Raw genomic sequence first — 16,339 nt, forward strand, 5'->3', positions numbered from 1 at the left:
AAACGAAAAAAGAAAAATCAAAACAAAAAAATGAACAGAAGCAGGGTAACGTGGGGGTCTTTATGACCTTCATAGGCAACCGAATGACTAGCAATGGGAGGCAAGAAGGCAGTTGAGTGTAACATGAATCTGTAGCCAATGTTGACTCGGGACTTTCAGAGTCTAACCCCACATGGTTTATTTAAACACAGCACAGTCTGGTGAAAACCATTCTTGTGATGACTATCTGAATCCGGAATCAACCAAGCATTTCTGATTCTCTGAGGAACAAAGTAAACTAAATACAGATCAGACCTGACTACATCAAGACTATAAGGCACATGTGATACCTCCCATAAAGATAGTCTATAGATTGAGAAAAGTGCATGAGAAGGATCTGGAAGAAGGTCCAGTGATGGAAAGTCCGTGGCCACACAGATCGTGCAAAGGTGACCAGGCTAGAAAAGAAAGCACAGCCCCTCCAGCCCTCTGGGTGGGAAATAGGTTTTGCCTTTCTTCCTTTGAAGGGACAATCTTTTGTGCTTAACACTCCAGATTCCCCTACTGCATGTCTGAGCACAAGGACCTTCCTGCCAACTACAGAGTAAAAAGTTGAGGAGCTTACACTTACACACTTAAACATATAATTCATTTTATCACTGTTTAAAATATCACAAAAAAATGGGTGAGGAACAAGGTAAACAATATTTTTTAGACTTCCTGTATTTTTAACCCTAAGTAATCCATTTTTTTCTAAGCATAGTAGCACATGCTGAATTTCTAGACTATAATGCCAAGATCAGCCACTGAAAATATACTTAAAAGATGTGTGCCAGCCTAGAGAGAGATCTCAGCAGTTAAGAGCACTGACTACTCTTCCAAAGGTCCTGAGTTCAATTCCTAGCAACCACGTGGTAGCTCACAACCATCTGTAATGGAATCTGATGCCGCCTTCTGCTGTGTTTGAAGATAGCAACAGTATACTTATATACATAAAATAAATCTTTTTTTTTAAAAAAAAAAAAAAAAAAACCTTGTAAAAAACAGGATTTTTTTTTTTTTAAATGTATGCCTAGAAAAGAAGAATTCAAAAGAGAAGTTAGAAGCCGGGCGTGGTGGCGCACGCCTTTAATCCCAGCACTCGGGAGGCAGAGGCAGGCGGACTTCTGAGTTCGAGGTCAGCCTAGTCTACAGAGTGAGTTCCAGGACAGCCAGGGCAATACAGAGAAACCCTGTCTCGAAAAGCCAAAAAAAAATGAGAGAGAGAGAAAGTTAGAAAAATAAAAAAGTGATCATAGTCACTGCAAGTAAAAGAAAGCAGAAACAAACATAAAAAGTTCTTGAGAAATTTGTCACATTTGGGGATACATCATGTGATAAGAAATAGACTCTTGGTAAGGCATTTGACTTTAATTCTGGAGTTTGTGTCAAACTGATGATAGTTGAAAATGAAAATGAAGTGTTGACATGGTAACACATATGTGTGTTTATGTGTATGGGGGTGGGACTGGGAATTGAATCCAGGGCCTTTTCCAACTAGGCAATTATTCTGCCACTTAACTAGACCCTCAACCTGGTGATGTTGCATTTTAGCAGTTGGCTATGTGACATGAGCTAAACTTAAACTTTAGAGTAGACTTTCAACTCTGTATGTTCACCTGACTGTTGAGTATCATCAAAGGCACTGATGTTGTCTGTCTCTTTCCTAGAAACTGAGGCTTTCAATTTTGCCAAACCTATTCTAGTACTAGATACATACCAGATTTTTACTTGACCCATTCAGAACTTGATGTGTTTGAAGCTGTTGACAGTAGTGACCATGACATCTATTCAGAGAAACAGCACTAAAACAGAAAGGACTATTTGGAAGGAAGAAGGGTAACCACCAAGGAACAGGGAAGATGAAGAAAGCAGTTCATGACCACCAAGGGAAACCAGAACAAAGTATAAGGATATGTATGAAAGTATAATAAAACACTTAACATGCTAACTAAAAGAACAGTTATAAAATTTATAAAAGAAAGAAATAGTATGTTGGCTATGGTGGCAACACCACTGCCAGACTGTAACATACCAATAGTGATAGTACCCAGTCAGGTGAGAAGACACATGGAAACCACAACAGTGTTATTCCAGGCTCATGGAACAAAGGTTGGTGACGGTGCCCATGGCTGGCATCATCAAGCTTTATAAATTATTTGATCAACTTACTGAGGAATGGGAACAAAGATTAGTGGTTTTCCATTAGTTAAAACTCAGACTGTTGCTTCTCTACCGCTTATTGTCGTACGGCTTAGATGGAATGTTAAGGCCTGGGTAACTGTTACCTGTGTAGCCTGTCATTTTGTGCTGCTACTAATATAATAAGGAAACTTTCTCACATGCTGTTACTGCTGTTATTAGGATGTTCTGTGCTTTGGTGTTCTTGGAAGGCAATCATAACAGAAGTCAGTTAGAACTGCTTTCTATAGTTAGCCACAATAAGCTTGGACCTGATTCAACCACCCAACAAATGGTATTTGCCTGATAAGCTGCCCCTAGGACGGACCACAACATAAGGGACACATGCACCTATTTAGAATAAGACTTCCATTTTGAGTAGTGGTCAAGTAAAGTTTAAGTCCCCAAGACATTCCTGGGAACTTCATGGGACACATGTATGTGGGTAACTGAAATCCTTGTTGACAGTTAAGACATAAATGTAGCAAGCCTCCTGCCATAGTTGAATACCCCAACCAATGGGGAGCAGGATAAGTGTACAACAAGGGCATGTTCCTAAGAAAATCCCCTATCCCTAAATCCTGATTGGTGGAATAACTTGGCACAGATGTTTGTGGATTTTAGGCTTAAAAGGATTTTAACTCATCACAGTTCAGTTCCGGAATCTGGACCATGGCCCTGATTTATCAGTCCTGGGGCAAATGCTCAACAAATAGTTCCTGTTTGACTGAAACCAGAGTTCATCTGGTTTGTGAGGCGACTCCTGGACCCCAACATTGTTATAAAAACAATCTCTTTTTTAAAGCTGAGTATAGGCCAGGTATAGTGGTGCATGCCTATAATCCCTGAATTCAGGAGGCAGAGACAAATCTTGAATCACACTGCGACCCCTGAAATTGTTTTATTTACTAAAGAGAGAGGGGAAAAAAAAAAACAAAAAAAACAAACAACTGTTTCTAGTTATGGTGTGGCTCAACCTTAGCACATACCTTTAATCCAAGAGCTTTTGGTTTATTGTAAACAAGATTAAATAAAGTCTACCCTCTGTCAAACAACCAGTTGACAGAGAGTGAACATAGGAAAAAAAAATGAAAGAGTAAGAGGAAGTCAGGAGGACAGATAGAGATTCACAGGAAATAGAAGGGAGGACTATTCAGTTTGAAGATTTCTGACAGGGCGTGGAGAACTTGCTTTTGGGACATGAGTTATGGAAGAAGGTCATCTGGGTGCTTTCTCTGCCTCTCTGAGCTACCAGGCTTTCACCCCAGCATCTGGCTCCTGAGTCTTCATTGGGAAAATCAAATGATTAAGCTTTTGTTAAAAACATTTGGCACTCCAAAGCATGGCACGACCATAAGGACAAAGAAATCACATCAGCCATGGACAAACTGAGAAGCCATCAGATTTGGTAAGTCACTTAGGAAGTCCTCAAGGAGAGAATTAATGATGGGAAATAACACAAGGTGCTAGGACCCTGTATAGTGGATTTAGATGGCTTGAAATAGAAGCAGAAAATGGAAATATAAATGACTTAACTGAGACTGACATGATGCTGTTTATAATTACTATCAGTATGGTAATTCATATTTTATCCATAATAGCCATACTTTTTTGTGTTAAATATGAAAAGTGGGTTTGTAAAATACAAGCCTTAGAAAGTCTTACAAATTAAATAAGAAAAATACTCAGACACAAACAGAGGAATCTAGACAAGAACCTACCATGCCACCACATTAAAATGAAAGAGGGGGTGACCCGAAGTTGTTAAAAACCCAACCTTAGTTTATCCAATAACTATACAAGACCTACCAGGAGACACTAGGTACCCCCAAATTTATGAAGAAGTTAAATAGATTTCTATAGACAGATTTGAAAATATTTAAGGAAGCAATCATTTCATATGCTATGCATTTATCCTATGCGAGGCTGATATTATATTCATGGGCAACTCAGAACAGAACTGGTCCTCAGTTACAATGGTGGACATGGTGAAAAGAGAAAGCTAGGACCATGGAATGACAAAATAGGGCGAGAGGTATTAATTTTTCCTAAGATAAGTTGACAGGTGAAGATCAATATGCTGAGTTACAAAGGCTGCTTGAATTTGATAATCACACCCTGGCACTATGTCCTGCTGTAGCTTTAAATGCTTGGGGCAAGGTTGAAGAATCAGGAAAGAGATCTGAGTCATTTATTAAAATTATACAAGACCCAAAAGAAGCCTTCACTGAGTTTTTGGAAAGATTGACTTCAATTGTAAATAGAATATCAGATTCAGGAGTCAGACAAATATTAATCAAATCTTTGGCTTTTGAAAATGCTAATTCAGAGTGCAAAAGGGTGATTAGACCTTTAAAGGCAAGATCAGCACCAATAGACTAACAGACTAGAAATATGGCTGATATTGAATCTCACATTTCTAAAAATTTTTAAGAAAAATCAAAATACCAGATGCCTTAATTGTGGTAAGCAAGGTCATTTGAAAAGCAATTGTAGCCAAAGCATTTCTAGAAACAATGTTTTTTCTAGAGCTAATACAAAAAGAAGGCCTGAGCCTTCTGGAATATGCAAAAGGTATGGCAAAGGCTAGCATTGGACTAATGCAGATCAACAAGGGAGAGGCAAGGCAACCCTTTGTCATTGTAGGGAGCCTGCAGACCCAATATCAAATTTGGTCCAATTATTCCCTGTCAGCATTGGAGAAATTCATCCATAGAACAAATAAGAAATATAATGCCAATTGCTAAAAACAACACTTCTCTGGATATAATCAAGATCAGAACAGCTTCATTAGATAAAACAAAAAATTCCAGAGAGACCAAAAAACAGTTATTTTAGAAAACTGCTATAAATGATCAGAGACACAAATGATATTGAAATTGAAGGTTTAATAGACACAGGAGCAGATGTAACAATAATTTCACCAAAATTTTGGCATCCAGATAGGCCTCTTTAGGAGGTAAATATTCAGCTTCTAGAGATTAGAACTTTATCTTAGGTAAAACAAAGTACAAGATGAGTCAAATTTATAGGGCCAGAATGAAAAATAAGAAAATTAAAGCCATATGTGGTTAATATAGCCATGAATTTATGGGGGCCTGATTTGTTGCAGCAATGCAAAGTACAGCTTAACATTCCTCCAACCTCAGAAACAAGCCATAAAGTAAAGAATGAATCTGAGAAAAATATTAAAAGTATTATCAAAAACAGCCATAGACGGTACAGTTGTTCATAAGCAGAACATGACAGGTGTTGGTCTTTCAAAAGCATCAACTGCCCTACCTTTAAAAAGGTTAACTGACAAATGTGTGTGGGTAAAGTAATGGCCTTTGACTTAAAAAATTACCTGTACTAGAACAACTGATACAGGAGCAGCTGAATGTTCAACATACTGAAGAATCTACCAGCCTACCCATTTCCCTTGCCTTTGTATAAAAAAGAAAATGATGGATGTTAACAGATTTAAAAGACATAAATAAGCCCATTCAGCCAATGGGCTCTTTACAACCTGAATTCCGTTGCTTTCTAAGTCATGACCTTTGATAATAATTGATTTATAAGATTACTTTTTCTTTCCTTTTTTTTTTAGATTTATTTATTTATTATATGTAGGTATACTGTAGCTGTTTTCAGACATACCAGAAGAGGGCATCAGATCTCATTACAGATGGTTGTGAGCCACCATGTGTTTGTTGGGATTTGAATTCAGGGCCTTCAGAACAGTCAGTGCTCTTAACCACTGAGCCATCTCTCTAGCCCCCAAGATTACTTTTTCACAATCCCTTTGCATGAACATGATAGGGAAAGGCTGCTTTCTCAGTACCAACTTATAATAGTTGTCTAATAAAGAGATATTTCAAAGTCTTACCATAAGGAGTCTTAAATAGTCCTATCTTGTGCCAATATTTTATACAGCAACCATTAGAAACAATTAGTAAACAGTTTCCTCAATCTAAAGTTTACTTTTATGTGGATGATATCTTACTGGCTGATTCAGTTGCAGATATCTCAGAAAAAATATTTGATGAAGTAAAGAAATTTTGCGTTGCCGGGCGTGGTGGCGCATGCCTTTTTTTTTTTGTTTTGTTTTTTCGAGACAGGGTTTCTCCGTGTAGCCCTGGCTGTCNTGGAACTCACTCTGTAGACCAGGCTGGCCTCGAACTCAGAAATCCGCCTGCCTCTGCCTCCCAAGTGCTGGGATTAAAGGCATGCTCCACCACGCCCGGCGATTACAAACTCTTAATGATTTTCAAAAATTGCTAGGAGATATTAACTGGTTATGGCCTACAATTGGGTTAACTACTCAAGAGCTAAGTAATTTATTTCAAACTTTAGAAGGATTTTTTTGGGTCCAGGAATCACCTCACAAATCACCTTGATGACCAATCTAAGTCAGATAGAGATAGTTTATTGATCTTATGCCCCTGAACTGATCAACCAGGGCCATGGTTCAGATTCAGGGTCCAAGTTAAGATCCTACCTGATTTTTAATCCCCAAATTCACAAACATCTGTGCCAAGTTATCCCACCAATCAGGACTTAGGGATAGGGGATTTCCTTAGGAACAGGTCTTTGTTGTTCACTTATCCTGTTTCTATTGGATGGGGTATTCAACTGTGGCATTGGTTGGGAGCATTCAACTGTGGTAGGACTTGCCTTGTCTTAACTTGTCTATCAGGATGGGACTTATTTTGTCTAACATTTATGTCTTGTCTTGCCAACCAAGATATCAGTTCCCAGGGAGGACTTGGGAACTTAAAACTTTACTTGACCACTACTCAAAATGGAAGTCTTATTCCAGATAGTTTCTTATATTGGTACAGGTGTCTCTCTTATATTAGGGTCCATCCCACGGGCAGCTCATACCATAAAAGTTTATACACAGGTGAAGGAAGTGCTGTTGGATGATTGGTTCCAATCCAAGCTTATTGTGGGTAACTATACAAAGCAGTTCTATTGACTTCTATCCTGATTGGTTTCTAAGGGCACAGAACATAACAGATAATGTAAGCAATCTTGGCATTAAAAAATACCCTAGTAACTGCAGAAAACAAATGAGAAAGTTTCCTTATAATGGCAGGCTAGCCAGATTATAGTTAGTTACCTAGGCCTTAACATTCCACCTAAGCCTTCATATTCCATATAGGCTTTAATATTTTATCTAGGTATTAACAGACTTAAATAGTCCAAGAAAATAGTTATCAGCTGAGGATAAGTGAAAATTGGCTTTGGTAGAAAAGAAATTATAGGATGCACATATGTACTATTTTGATCCAAAGCTGGATTGTATTTTGGTTATTTTGCCCTCTTTTCATTCTCTTACAGGAAGTCTTATACAGAGAGAAGATAATATTTTAGAATGAGTATTTTTAGCACATAAACAGTAAAAAATTAAAGACCTATGTAGAAAAGGTTTCTGAGTTCATTCTGAAAGGAAAAATGAGACTTTGTCAATTATGAGATATAGACCCAACAGAAATTGTGGTACCTTTTACTAATGCTAAAATTACTTCATTATGGGCAGAAAATGAGCATTGGTAAAAAGCTTGCAGTAATTTTTTTGGAAGAGATTAACAGCAAATATCCCCCAAACAGAATACTTCATCTTATAAAAAGAAATAATTGGATTCTCCCTTGTATAGTAAAAGGGATACAAATTTCTGGAGCCCCTACCATCTATAATGATGCAAATAAATCAGGAAAGGTAGGTTATAAGTCAGGAAAAATAAGCAAATTGGCTCAGGATACTTATGATTCTGTTAATAAATCAGAGCCATGCCATTCTTACAGTATTGTTAGGTTTTCCTGACTCTTAATATAGTTACTGACTCTAAATATGCAGAAAGAGTTTGTTTTATATATTGAAACTGCTAAACATATTCTGGATGATTCAGAATTAACTTTGCTATTTATTCAACTACAACAGGTAATCAGAAATAGAAACCATCCATTCTATATAACACATATTAGATCCCATTCGAGTCTACCAAGCCCTCTAGCACAGGTAATGAAGAAATTGATCCACTATTTATAGGAAATGTGCTAAAAGGCTCCGACTTTCATAAGAAATGCCATGTTAACAGCAAAGGTTTAAATAAAGATTTTCTATCACTTTGGCAACAAGCCAAGGAAATTATACTTGTTCTTTGTATAACCAGACTCCATTACCTGCAGAAAGTAACCCAAAAGATACCCAAAGATATGAAATTTAGCAAATGGATGTGTTTCATTTTGCAGAGTTTGGAAAATTAAAGTATATGCACCATACCATAGATACATATGCAGGATTTCAATGGACAACTGCTTTAAGCTCTGAAAAAGCTGATTCTGTAAATGCACATTTATTAGAAGTAGTGGCTATTATGTGAATACCTTACAAGTTAAGACCAGGAATGCTCCAGCATATGTCTCTAGTAAAATTAAATGGTTGTTTTGTTTTGTTTTGGGTTTTTTGTTTGTTTTTGTTTTTGTATATTACAACATAAAGCATATTACAAGCATACCACACAATCCTACAAGACAAGCAGTTCTAGAAAGATCTAATTACACTTTAAAAGATATACTTAGTAAACAAAGAGGTAATAAAGACCTTTAGTGATAGATTACATAGTGCTTTAACTCTAAAATGTGTAAATGCTAATGAGAAAGGAACAACAGCTGTGGAGAGACATTGTATAGTAGATACAAGTGCTGAATCTAGTCTGTACACATCAAAAATGGACATCTTCAGAGTGGAAACTGGGTTATGTCTTATGTTGGGGAAGAGGTTTTGTCTCTGTTTCCATACAAGAAGATAAGCTGTAGATACCACTAAGATTTATTAAAGATTAGATTTGAACAGGAGAAATCTAATAATGAGAGGTGATAGTTCATCAGATAGTTTTGACGTTCAGTCTTAACAACTTATAACGTCTAAAAATGCCTTTTATTTGATCAGGTTACAAGATCTTGTCTTACTGGCATGAAATGAAAAATGATTTTTTTTTTTTAATCCACATGTCTTAGTTCCATGTTAGTAGGTTAGATTGTAGATTGCCACATGGTCCACACCATTTTGGACATCAGCTTTTAAATTTTCTTCTTAAATAAAAAGGGTATTTTTGTTGTTTGGTATTAAAACTACAGCTAAGGGCTGGTGAGATGGCTCAGTGGGTAAGAGTACCCGACTGCTCTTCCGAAGGTCCGGAGTTCAAATCCCAGCAACCACATGGTGGCTCATAACCATCCGTAACAAGATCTGACACCCTCTTCTGGAATGTCTGAAGACAGCTACAGTGTACTTACATATAATAAATAAATAAATCTTAAAAAAAAACTACAGTTAAGAGATTTAAAATGTTTTAAGTAAATTCAAAGGGTTACTATAATTGTTATCTAAATCTCTAAGAGTTTGAGTGATTTGGAGATAAGATAAAATATTTGAGCAGTGGTAGCCCGTGCCTTTATTTAATTCCACCAACCAGGGACAAAACTCAGATACAGCTCCTAATTGGTATGTTTGCTGTATTTGCACACTAGAGAAATCACATACCATATTTATAGATTCTTATAGAACTCTTCTACAGGGTTACTAGAAAAGCAGCTGGTTTCCAGTGGGGACAGGAACAAAGAATAGCTTTTGTGACTGCAAGTAAGCTCATCTCTGTGCATGGCAATCTAACCAGTATTGAACCAAATGATACCCTAATTATGGATATCATATTTATTGGTGAATTGTCAGTTGGGGACTCTTCATAAAGCAAAAAGGAGTTCACCAACATTTGTCTGTCAGCTTCTATTGCAGATGTTTTCTATAGAGAGAGAATAAATATTCTCTCTTTGAGAAACAAACCAGGACATTTAATGAGGCATAGAGAACATTATACTCAGTCATTGTCAATGACTCTGATGGATTGGATCTATTCAAAGGCAGAGTCCTTCACAGACTTAGTCATGGAAGAAAAGGTATTACAGTAGAACTAGTACCTATCTGAATTCCTTTGTGGGCAGGATGTAGTAGCAAAGGGGTCTGTTCCTTTTTACATGGAGCAAATAGCTCAGTTGTCTGCAGTCCCCCTCCCCATCCTTAAATCTCTTACCTCTCCCCCCACAGAGGTATGTCTTGAACTGTGAGGACCACCAGAATAGTCATAACATTTAGCTAATGCATGGTTTACTGATGGTTTATCAACCACTGTTGGAACCAAAATTAATGGAAAGTGACAGCCTGTAGACCAGGGGATGAAATGGCCAATACTGAGGAAGGACCCACAAAATCAGCCCAGCACTATTGGCTATAGGACAAACAACTAGGAAAGGAAAAGAAAATTCTTCTCCAATTCATGCTGCATGTGTAATGGTCTAGCTATATGGTCACCCAAATGAAAGACCAGTAACTGTCAGATAAATGGCAAAGATATCTGGTCAGAGGAGGCATGAATGGAAATGGAAAAACAGAAAAACTTAGCAAAGACATCAAATATTATATAACTCATGCAGGCAATACAAACATAAACTTCAGAAAATAATGAAATAGTGAACAAATTGGCATCATGTTTGTTTAAGACTAGAATGTTAAAATTTGCCAGGGAACAAATTCAAACTAAATTATCAAGAATGATAGATTACACATTTGAAAACCTTGAAAGTTTACCTCTAGCACTAAAAAATAAGGGGAAATGGCGCACCAAATTAAAGCAGGACAACTCTCTGAGAATAACTATTGTAAGCAGTCCATAGCCAGGCAGTGGCTGGCTTTAATCTTTAATCCCAGCCCTTGGGATGCAGAAGCAAGCACACGAGAATCACAGTGATTTAAATTCAAAAGAATTTTTTACTGTTGCCAAAAATACATTTTGCCCTAGGAAAGATATAACCTGCACAAAAAAAAAAAAAAAAAAAAAAAAAAAAAAAAAAAAAAAAAAAAAAAAAAAAAAAAAAAAAAAAAAAAAAAAAAAAAAAAAAAAAAAAAAAAAAAAAAGAAAAGAAAAGAAAAAAAGAAAAAAGAAAAAAAATCACCTCTAGAGTTAACATTGGGACAGGGTTTGCTTTTATCTTTCCAGGAGAATAAAAACATCCAAATAGGGAATCTGGAGAGCACTGGACAAGTGGAGCATCTGAAGATAGAGACTGATCATCAAGAAACAGAGTAAAATGGATAGGCCAAGTGACATCGCCCACATCCAGCTCATCTCTGCTGCCCTCTGCAGACATAGTGGCAAATGCTCTTTCTGTGGTCCCAATTCAATTAAAAATTAAAGCTGGCTTTGGGCTTTGAGCATGGCTCTCTCCTTCTCTAAACCCACACATGCTTGGTAAAGGGAAATCCCAAATCTCTGTCTCATATCAGAAGAGCCTCCTCATATAGGACAGAGGAGAACAAAAAATAAGGGACTGTTCTAGTACCACTAATCTCATAATCTTTTGGTCTTCATTTGACTCTCTAAAACTTTCCTTAAGCTATAAATACCTCAAAAATATATAAGATTATTATGTGTATATAGAATTCCTGTCATGATACTAGTAGTCATACAGAATATTAACCAATTCTAGAAATAAGCTTCACCTAGCTTCCTGTACTGTTTTCAGGTTTGAGTCTGAAGCAGGTAACTAGGAACAAAGTTTGTGTACTTAAGATGTACTTAATAGATTATGGTCCTCAAACCTTTCAGAGATCTGCTGAATATGGCATTTAAAATGTTTAAGTCTTCTTCCATGCAATAACAGTAACCTTTGCAGTCTCTAAGAAGATGGTGGGGCCCTGCAACAGCCAAGCTCCTGCATTGTGGTAACATCAACTACTGGACAAAACTGCCCCATGCCACTTCTGCCGCCAGCATCAGTGCAAACAGTGGACACCTTTGGGTTGACTGTTATATTCTACCTAAACAGGATTGCCACTAAGGTGACAAACACCACCCAAAGATCAGGTTTGGACTACAACCTGCTCAGAACATTGAAATTGCTGAGTTCATAGGAGACTGACAGGAACATTTTACAGAACTTTGAACTCAAATTACTTCATCCTAGACCTGGCAAATACAATACAATGCTGGACATTGACAAAAGCTTGGCAGAAATGTCTTCATTATTGTAAATAGTTTTACTTTGTTAGAGTTAAAAATCTTTCCTTTTTAGACAAAAGGGGGGAAATGTTGCAGGATTTTTTTGTTTTCTTTTCAGGCCTATGATAAGGCAAAGATTTTTTTTTTTTTTTAATTTATTTTATGTATGTGAGTACCCTGTTGCTGTCTTCAGACACACCAGAAGAGGGCATCAGATCCCATTACAGATGGTTGTGAGCCACCATGTGCTTGCTGGGAATTGAACTCAGAACCTCTGGAAGAGCAGTCAGTGCTCTTAACTGCTGAGCCATCTCTCCAGCCCCTGTTGTAGGATATTTCATCACATACACTGTAATACTCTCCATCAACCCCAAGATTGTGTTATTAACTAGAGAAAAAAACGTTTTTCTAGTTCTGGTGTAGCTCAGCCCTAGCACATACCTTTCATCCAAGAGCTTTCTGTTTATTGTAGCCAAGACTAAATAGGTTGAGAGGTGGAGCAAACAACCAGTAGATAGGGAGTGAACATGGGGGCGGGGGGGGCGGGAAACAGAGTAAGTCAGGAGGATATATAGAGATGCACAGGAAATAGAATGGAAGGACATTCAGTTTGAGGGTTTTTGACGGGGCATGAAGAAACACTTTCTTTTGGGACGTCCTCTTTATTTTGGACCTATAGAGGAAGGTCCGCTGGGTGCTTTCTCTGCCTCTCTGAGCTAGCAGGCCTTCACCTCAGCATCTGGCTCCTGAGTCGTCATTGGAAAAATCAAATGATGGAGGTTTTCTTAAAAACAACACAGCCTGGTATGCATAGAGAGTCCCAGACTAGCCAGAGCTTCAAAGTGAGATCCTGTTTCAACAAAACAAAGGCGATAAAGCTGTTTACATATTGGAAAAAGGAACACACCCTTAGGCCCTTAACAGGAAAGGTGGACAGAGTGGATTTGAATGTCTGCCACTACTACTTAGCTGTGTAGTCCTTAGGTGAATAACCTAGTCCCTCAAAACTGATTTTGCATGTATATAATGGAGATGGCAATGCTGTCCTGCAGTATCATTGTAAAATTTAAGAAATCATAGAAAAGTGAGGTGTGTAATCAGGGAGACAAGATAATGGGATATAAATTTATTTTTTAAGTATGGGTGTTTTACCTTTACTGTATCTGTGTACCAGATATGTATCTTACGCCTATGGAGACCAGAAAATGGTATTGAGTCCCCTGATATTGGAATTACAGAAGCTTGTAAGACACCTTGTGGATGCTGGGAGTAGCCAATGCTCTTAACTACTGAGCCATCTCTCCAGCCCACTGGATGTAAATTTAACCTGATGGTTATGGCTTCATCCAGATCCAGACTGCACAAAATCGTACTCTTAGAGTTGGTTGTGCTCTGTGATAGAAGTTAGCTATGTTCTACAGGAGAGTCGGAATCCCAGAAGCCCCATCAGCTCTTTAGCATTCCAGTATAGCTGTATTTTACATGAATGCTACCTTTCAGATCAATAGTTTGATTCTAAACATCCTGGGTTTAGCCAAACCTTCCCTCTGAGGCCCAAAATGCCCTCCCAATCTTCAGAAAAATTTACACATAAATATGAATAAAACTGATGGAAAATTTTTCTCCAGCCCTTAAAAACTCAAATATCCAGCTAAGTTGCCTATTTTCTTTCCTTTTTAGAAGTGTACTTTTCATTATTTTCTTAGTAAATCTGTTCCTATTCATATGTCTGTCCTTGAGAGCCTTCTCTAATGAAATCATGAATCTTTGGAACTCCCAAGTCCAGTGACAAACACTCAGCATGTTCTTAGCATCTGGGTCCTCATATTAACTTACAGCCTTGCTTAGCCTCCGTTGCAAATTATCCTGGGAGTTGGCTTTTCCAAGCAAAGGTTGCTTTCTGTTTGTCAAGGGTGGAATTTTCTCTACTACTCACCTGTCTTTCTTGAATCAGAGGGGAAAAAATTCAATTGCATTCCCACATTTAGCATTTGGATGATTTATGAATCTATAGAAGTTGACAGCCTCGACACTAGCAAAATGTTAACTAAAGAAAATAAACTAATACTTAAGATGATGCATAGAAGGCTGGAGATAAAGCTCAGGTGTAGAGCATTTATCCAGCGTACACAAGTCCCTGGATTCAATCACTAGCACTGCAAACATGTAGAAATATCAGTGAAATGGAAAGGTAAAGTGATGCCCATTGTTAAAAGCTAAAACCTTAGATTTCTAGAATCAAGTTACTGGACTCCCCTCTCACTCTTCCTACCTTCTCACAATCTTTAACAGGACTTCATTGACTTAACTAGAGAAAACCGGACAAGGACAAAAGACCGAAATGGACTCTGTGTGATTGATCTGACAAGAAATGAGGAAGAAAGCAGGCCTATCGCCACTCTTGATTTGACTTTAGAACCTGTAACTTCCTCTCAGAAGGAGCAAGCCAGTCTTCAGACATGTACCAGTCTCTCGGGCAAAGAAGTGATGGAAGCCCATGGAGATAGAGGCGCTCAGCCTGCAGCACAGAGAATCATTAACAATGATCCTGTAGATTTGGATTTGTTGGAGGAAAACCTGTTTGAAGGTTCTCGACCCCCTACATCTATCAGCCAGGACTCTGTTTATCCACCAGAACCAAACTGTAGCTCAATCACATATAAAGGTGACCTCAGCTTCTTGACAAGCCTACAGCTCTCTTCAGATGTTAGCTCCTTCTCCTCCACAAGCAATCAGAGGGCCTCTTTGCCATGCCCACAGCAAGATGTGCCTTGTCAATCACAAGGCTTGCTATGCCCACTACAAACCTTATCATGCCCACAAAGAGCTTCACCATGTCCACCTCGAGCTTCCTCATGCCCACCACAAGCCCTGTCATGCCCACCTCAAGCTTTGTCATGTCCATCACAAACTTTGTCATGCCCATCACAAACTGTGCAGTGCCAACTCCAAGCTTTGCCTCAACCACCTCAAGAATTGCCATGCTCTACCCAAAATGTACCATGCCCTCAGCAGAATATGCCAAGCACACCTCAAGGCTTATCATGGCATCCTCGACACACCCTATACCCATACCAAGACACTCTGGGCCTACCTCAAGATGTTCCTGGCCGACCTCAAAATGTGTCATATCCACAAGATGTGACACAACTTCAAGACATGACATGGTCACTGCATGACATACCACTGTCACTACAAGATGTGCTACAGTCACTGCAAGATGTGCCACCATTGCTGGGAGATGTGCCACCGTCACCAGAAGTGATGCGATTACCAGGATATGTGACACAGTCATCAAGAGATGTGATTCAGTCACCAGCAGGTGTAATACAGTCATCAGGATGTATGATGCAGTCATCAGGCAGTGTGACGCAGTCACTAAGAAGTGTGATGCAGTCATCAGGAAGTGTGATGCAGTCATCAGGAGGTATGACACAGTCACTAAGAAGTGTGACACAGTCACCAGGAGGTGTGATGCAGTCACCAAGAGGTGTGACGCAGTCACTAGGAAGTATTATGCAGTCATCAGGAAGTGTGATGCAGTCACCAGGAGGTGTGATGCAGTCACGAAGTGTGATGCAGTCATCAGGAGGTTTGACACAGTCACTAAGAGTTGTGATGCAGTCACCAAGAGGTATGATACAGTCACGAAGAAGTGTGATGCAGTCACCAAGAAGTGTGATGCAGTCACTAAGAAGTGTGCCACAGTCATCAAGAGATAGGATGCAGTCAGCAGGACATGTGCCATCGGCATCAGGAGATGCGATACAACCACCAGCAGGTATGTCACCGGCATCAGGAGATGTGATACAGTCACCAGGACATGTGCTGTCAGCATCAGGAGATGCGATACAACCACCAGGAGATGTGTCACAATCATCAGGAGATGCGATACAGTCACCAGGAGTTGTGCCACGCTCATCAAGAGATAGGATACAGTCACCAGGACATGTGCCATTGGCATCAGGAGATGTGATACAGTCACAAGGCGGTGTGCCACTATCATCAAGAGATAGGATGCAGTCACCAGGAGGTGTGCCACCATCATCTGGAGATGTGATACAAGGAGGCGTGCCACAATCATCAGGAGATGCAAT

At 38.7% G+C, this 16,339-nt stretch overlaps 1 protein-coding gene across 1 annotated transcript in view; it reads left to right on the plus strand.

Moving 5' to 3' along the window:
- Positions 1-16,339, plus strand: part of Simc1 (SUMO interacting motifs containing 1) — a 49,681-nt gene that overhangs the window by 5,272 nt on the left and 28,070 nt on the right. The window contains 2 exon segments of the mRNA XM_021215409.2: positions 14,535-16,331; positions 16,333-16,339. The exon segment at positions 16,333-16,339 is cut by the window's right edge and continues 698 nt beyond it. Coding sequence (XP_021071068.1) covers positions 14,535-16,331; positions 16,333-16,339 — 1,804 coding nt within the window.

Source organism: Mus pahari, chromosome 16 (assembly GCF_900095145.1).
Source record: "Mus pahari chromosome 16, PAHARI_EIJ_v1.1, whole genome shotgun sequence".
NCBI classification, from domain to species: domain Eukaryota; kingdom Metazoa; phylum Chordata; class Mammalia; order Rodentia; family Muridae; genus Mus; species Mus pahari.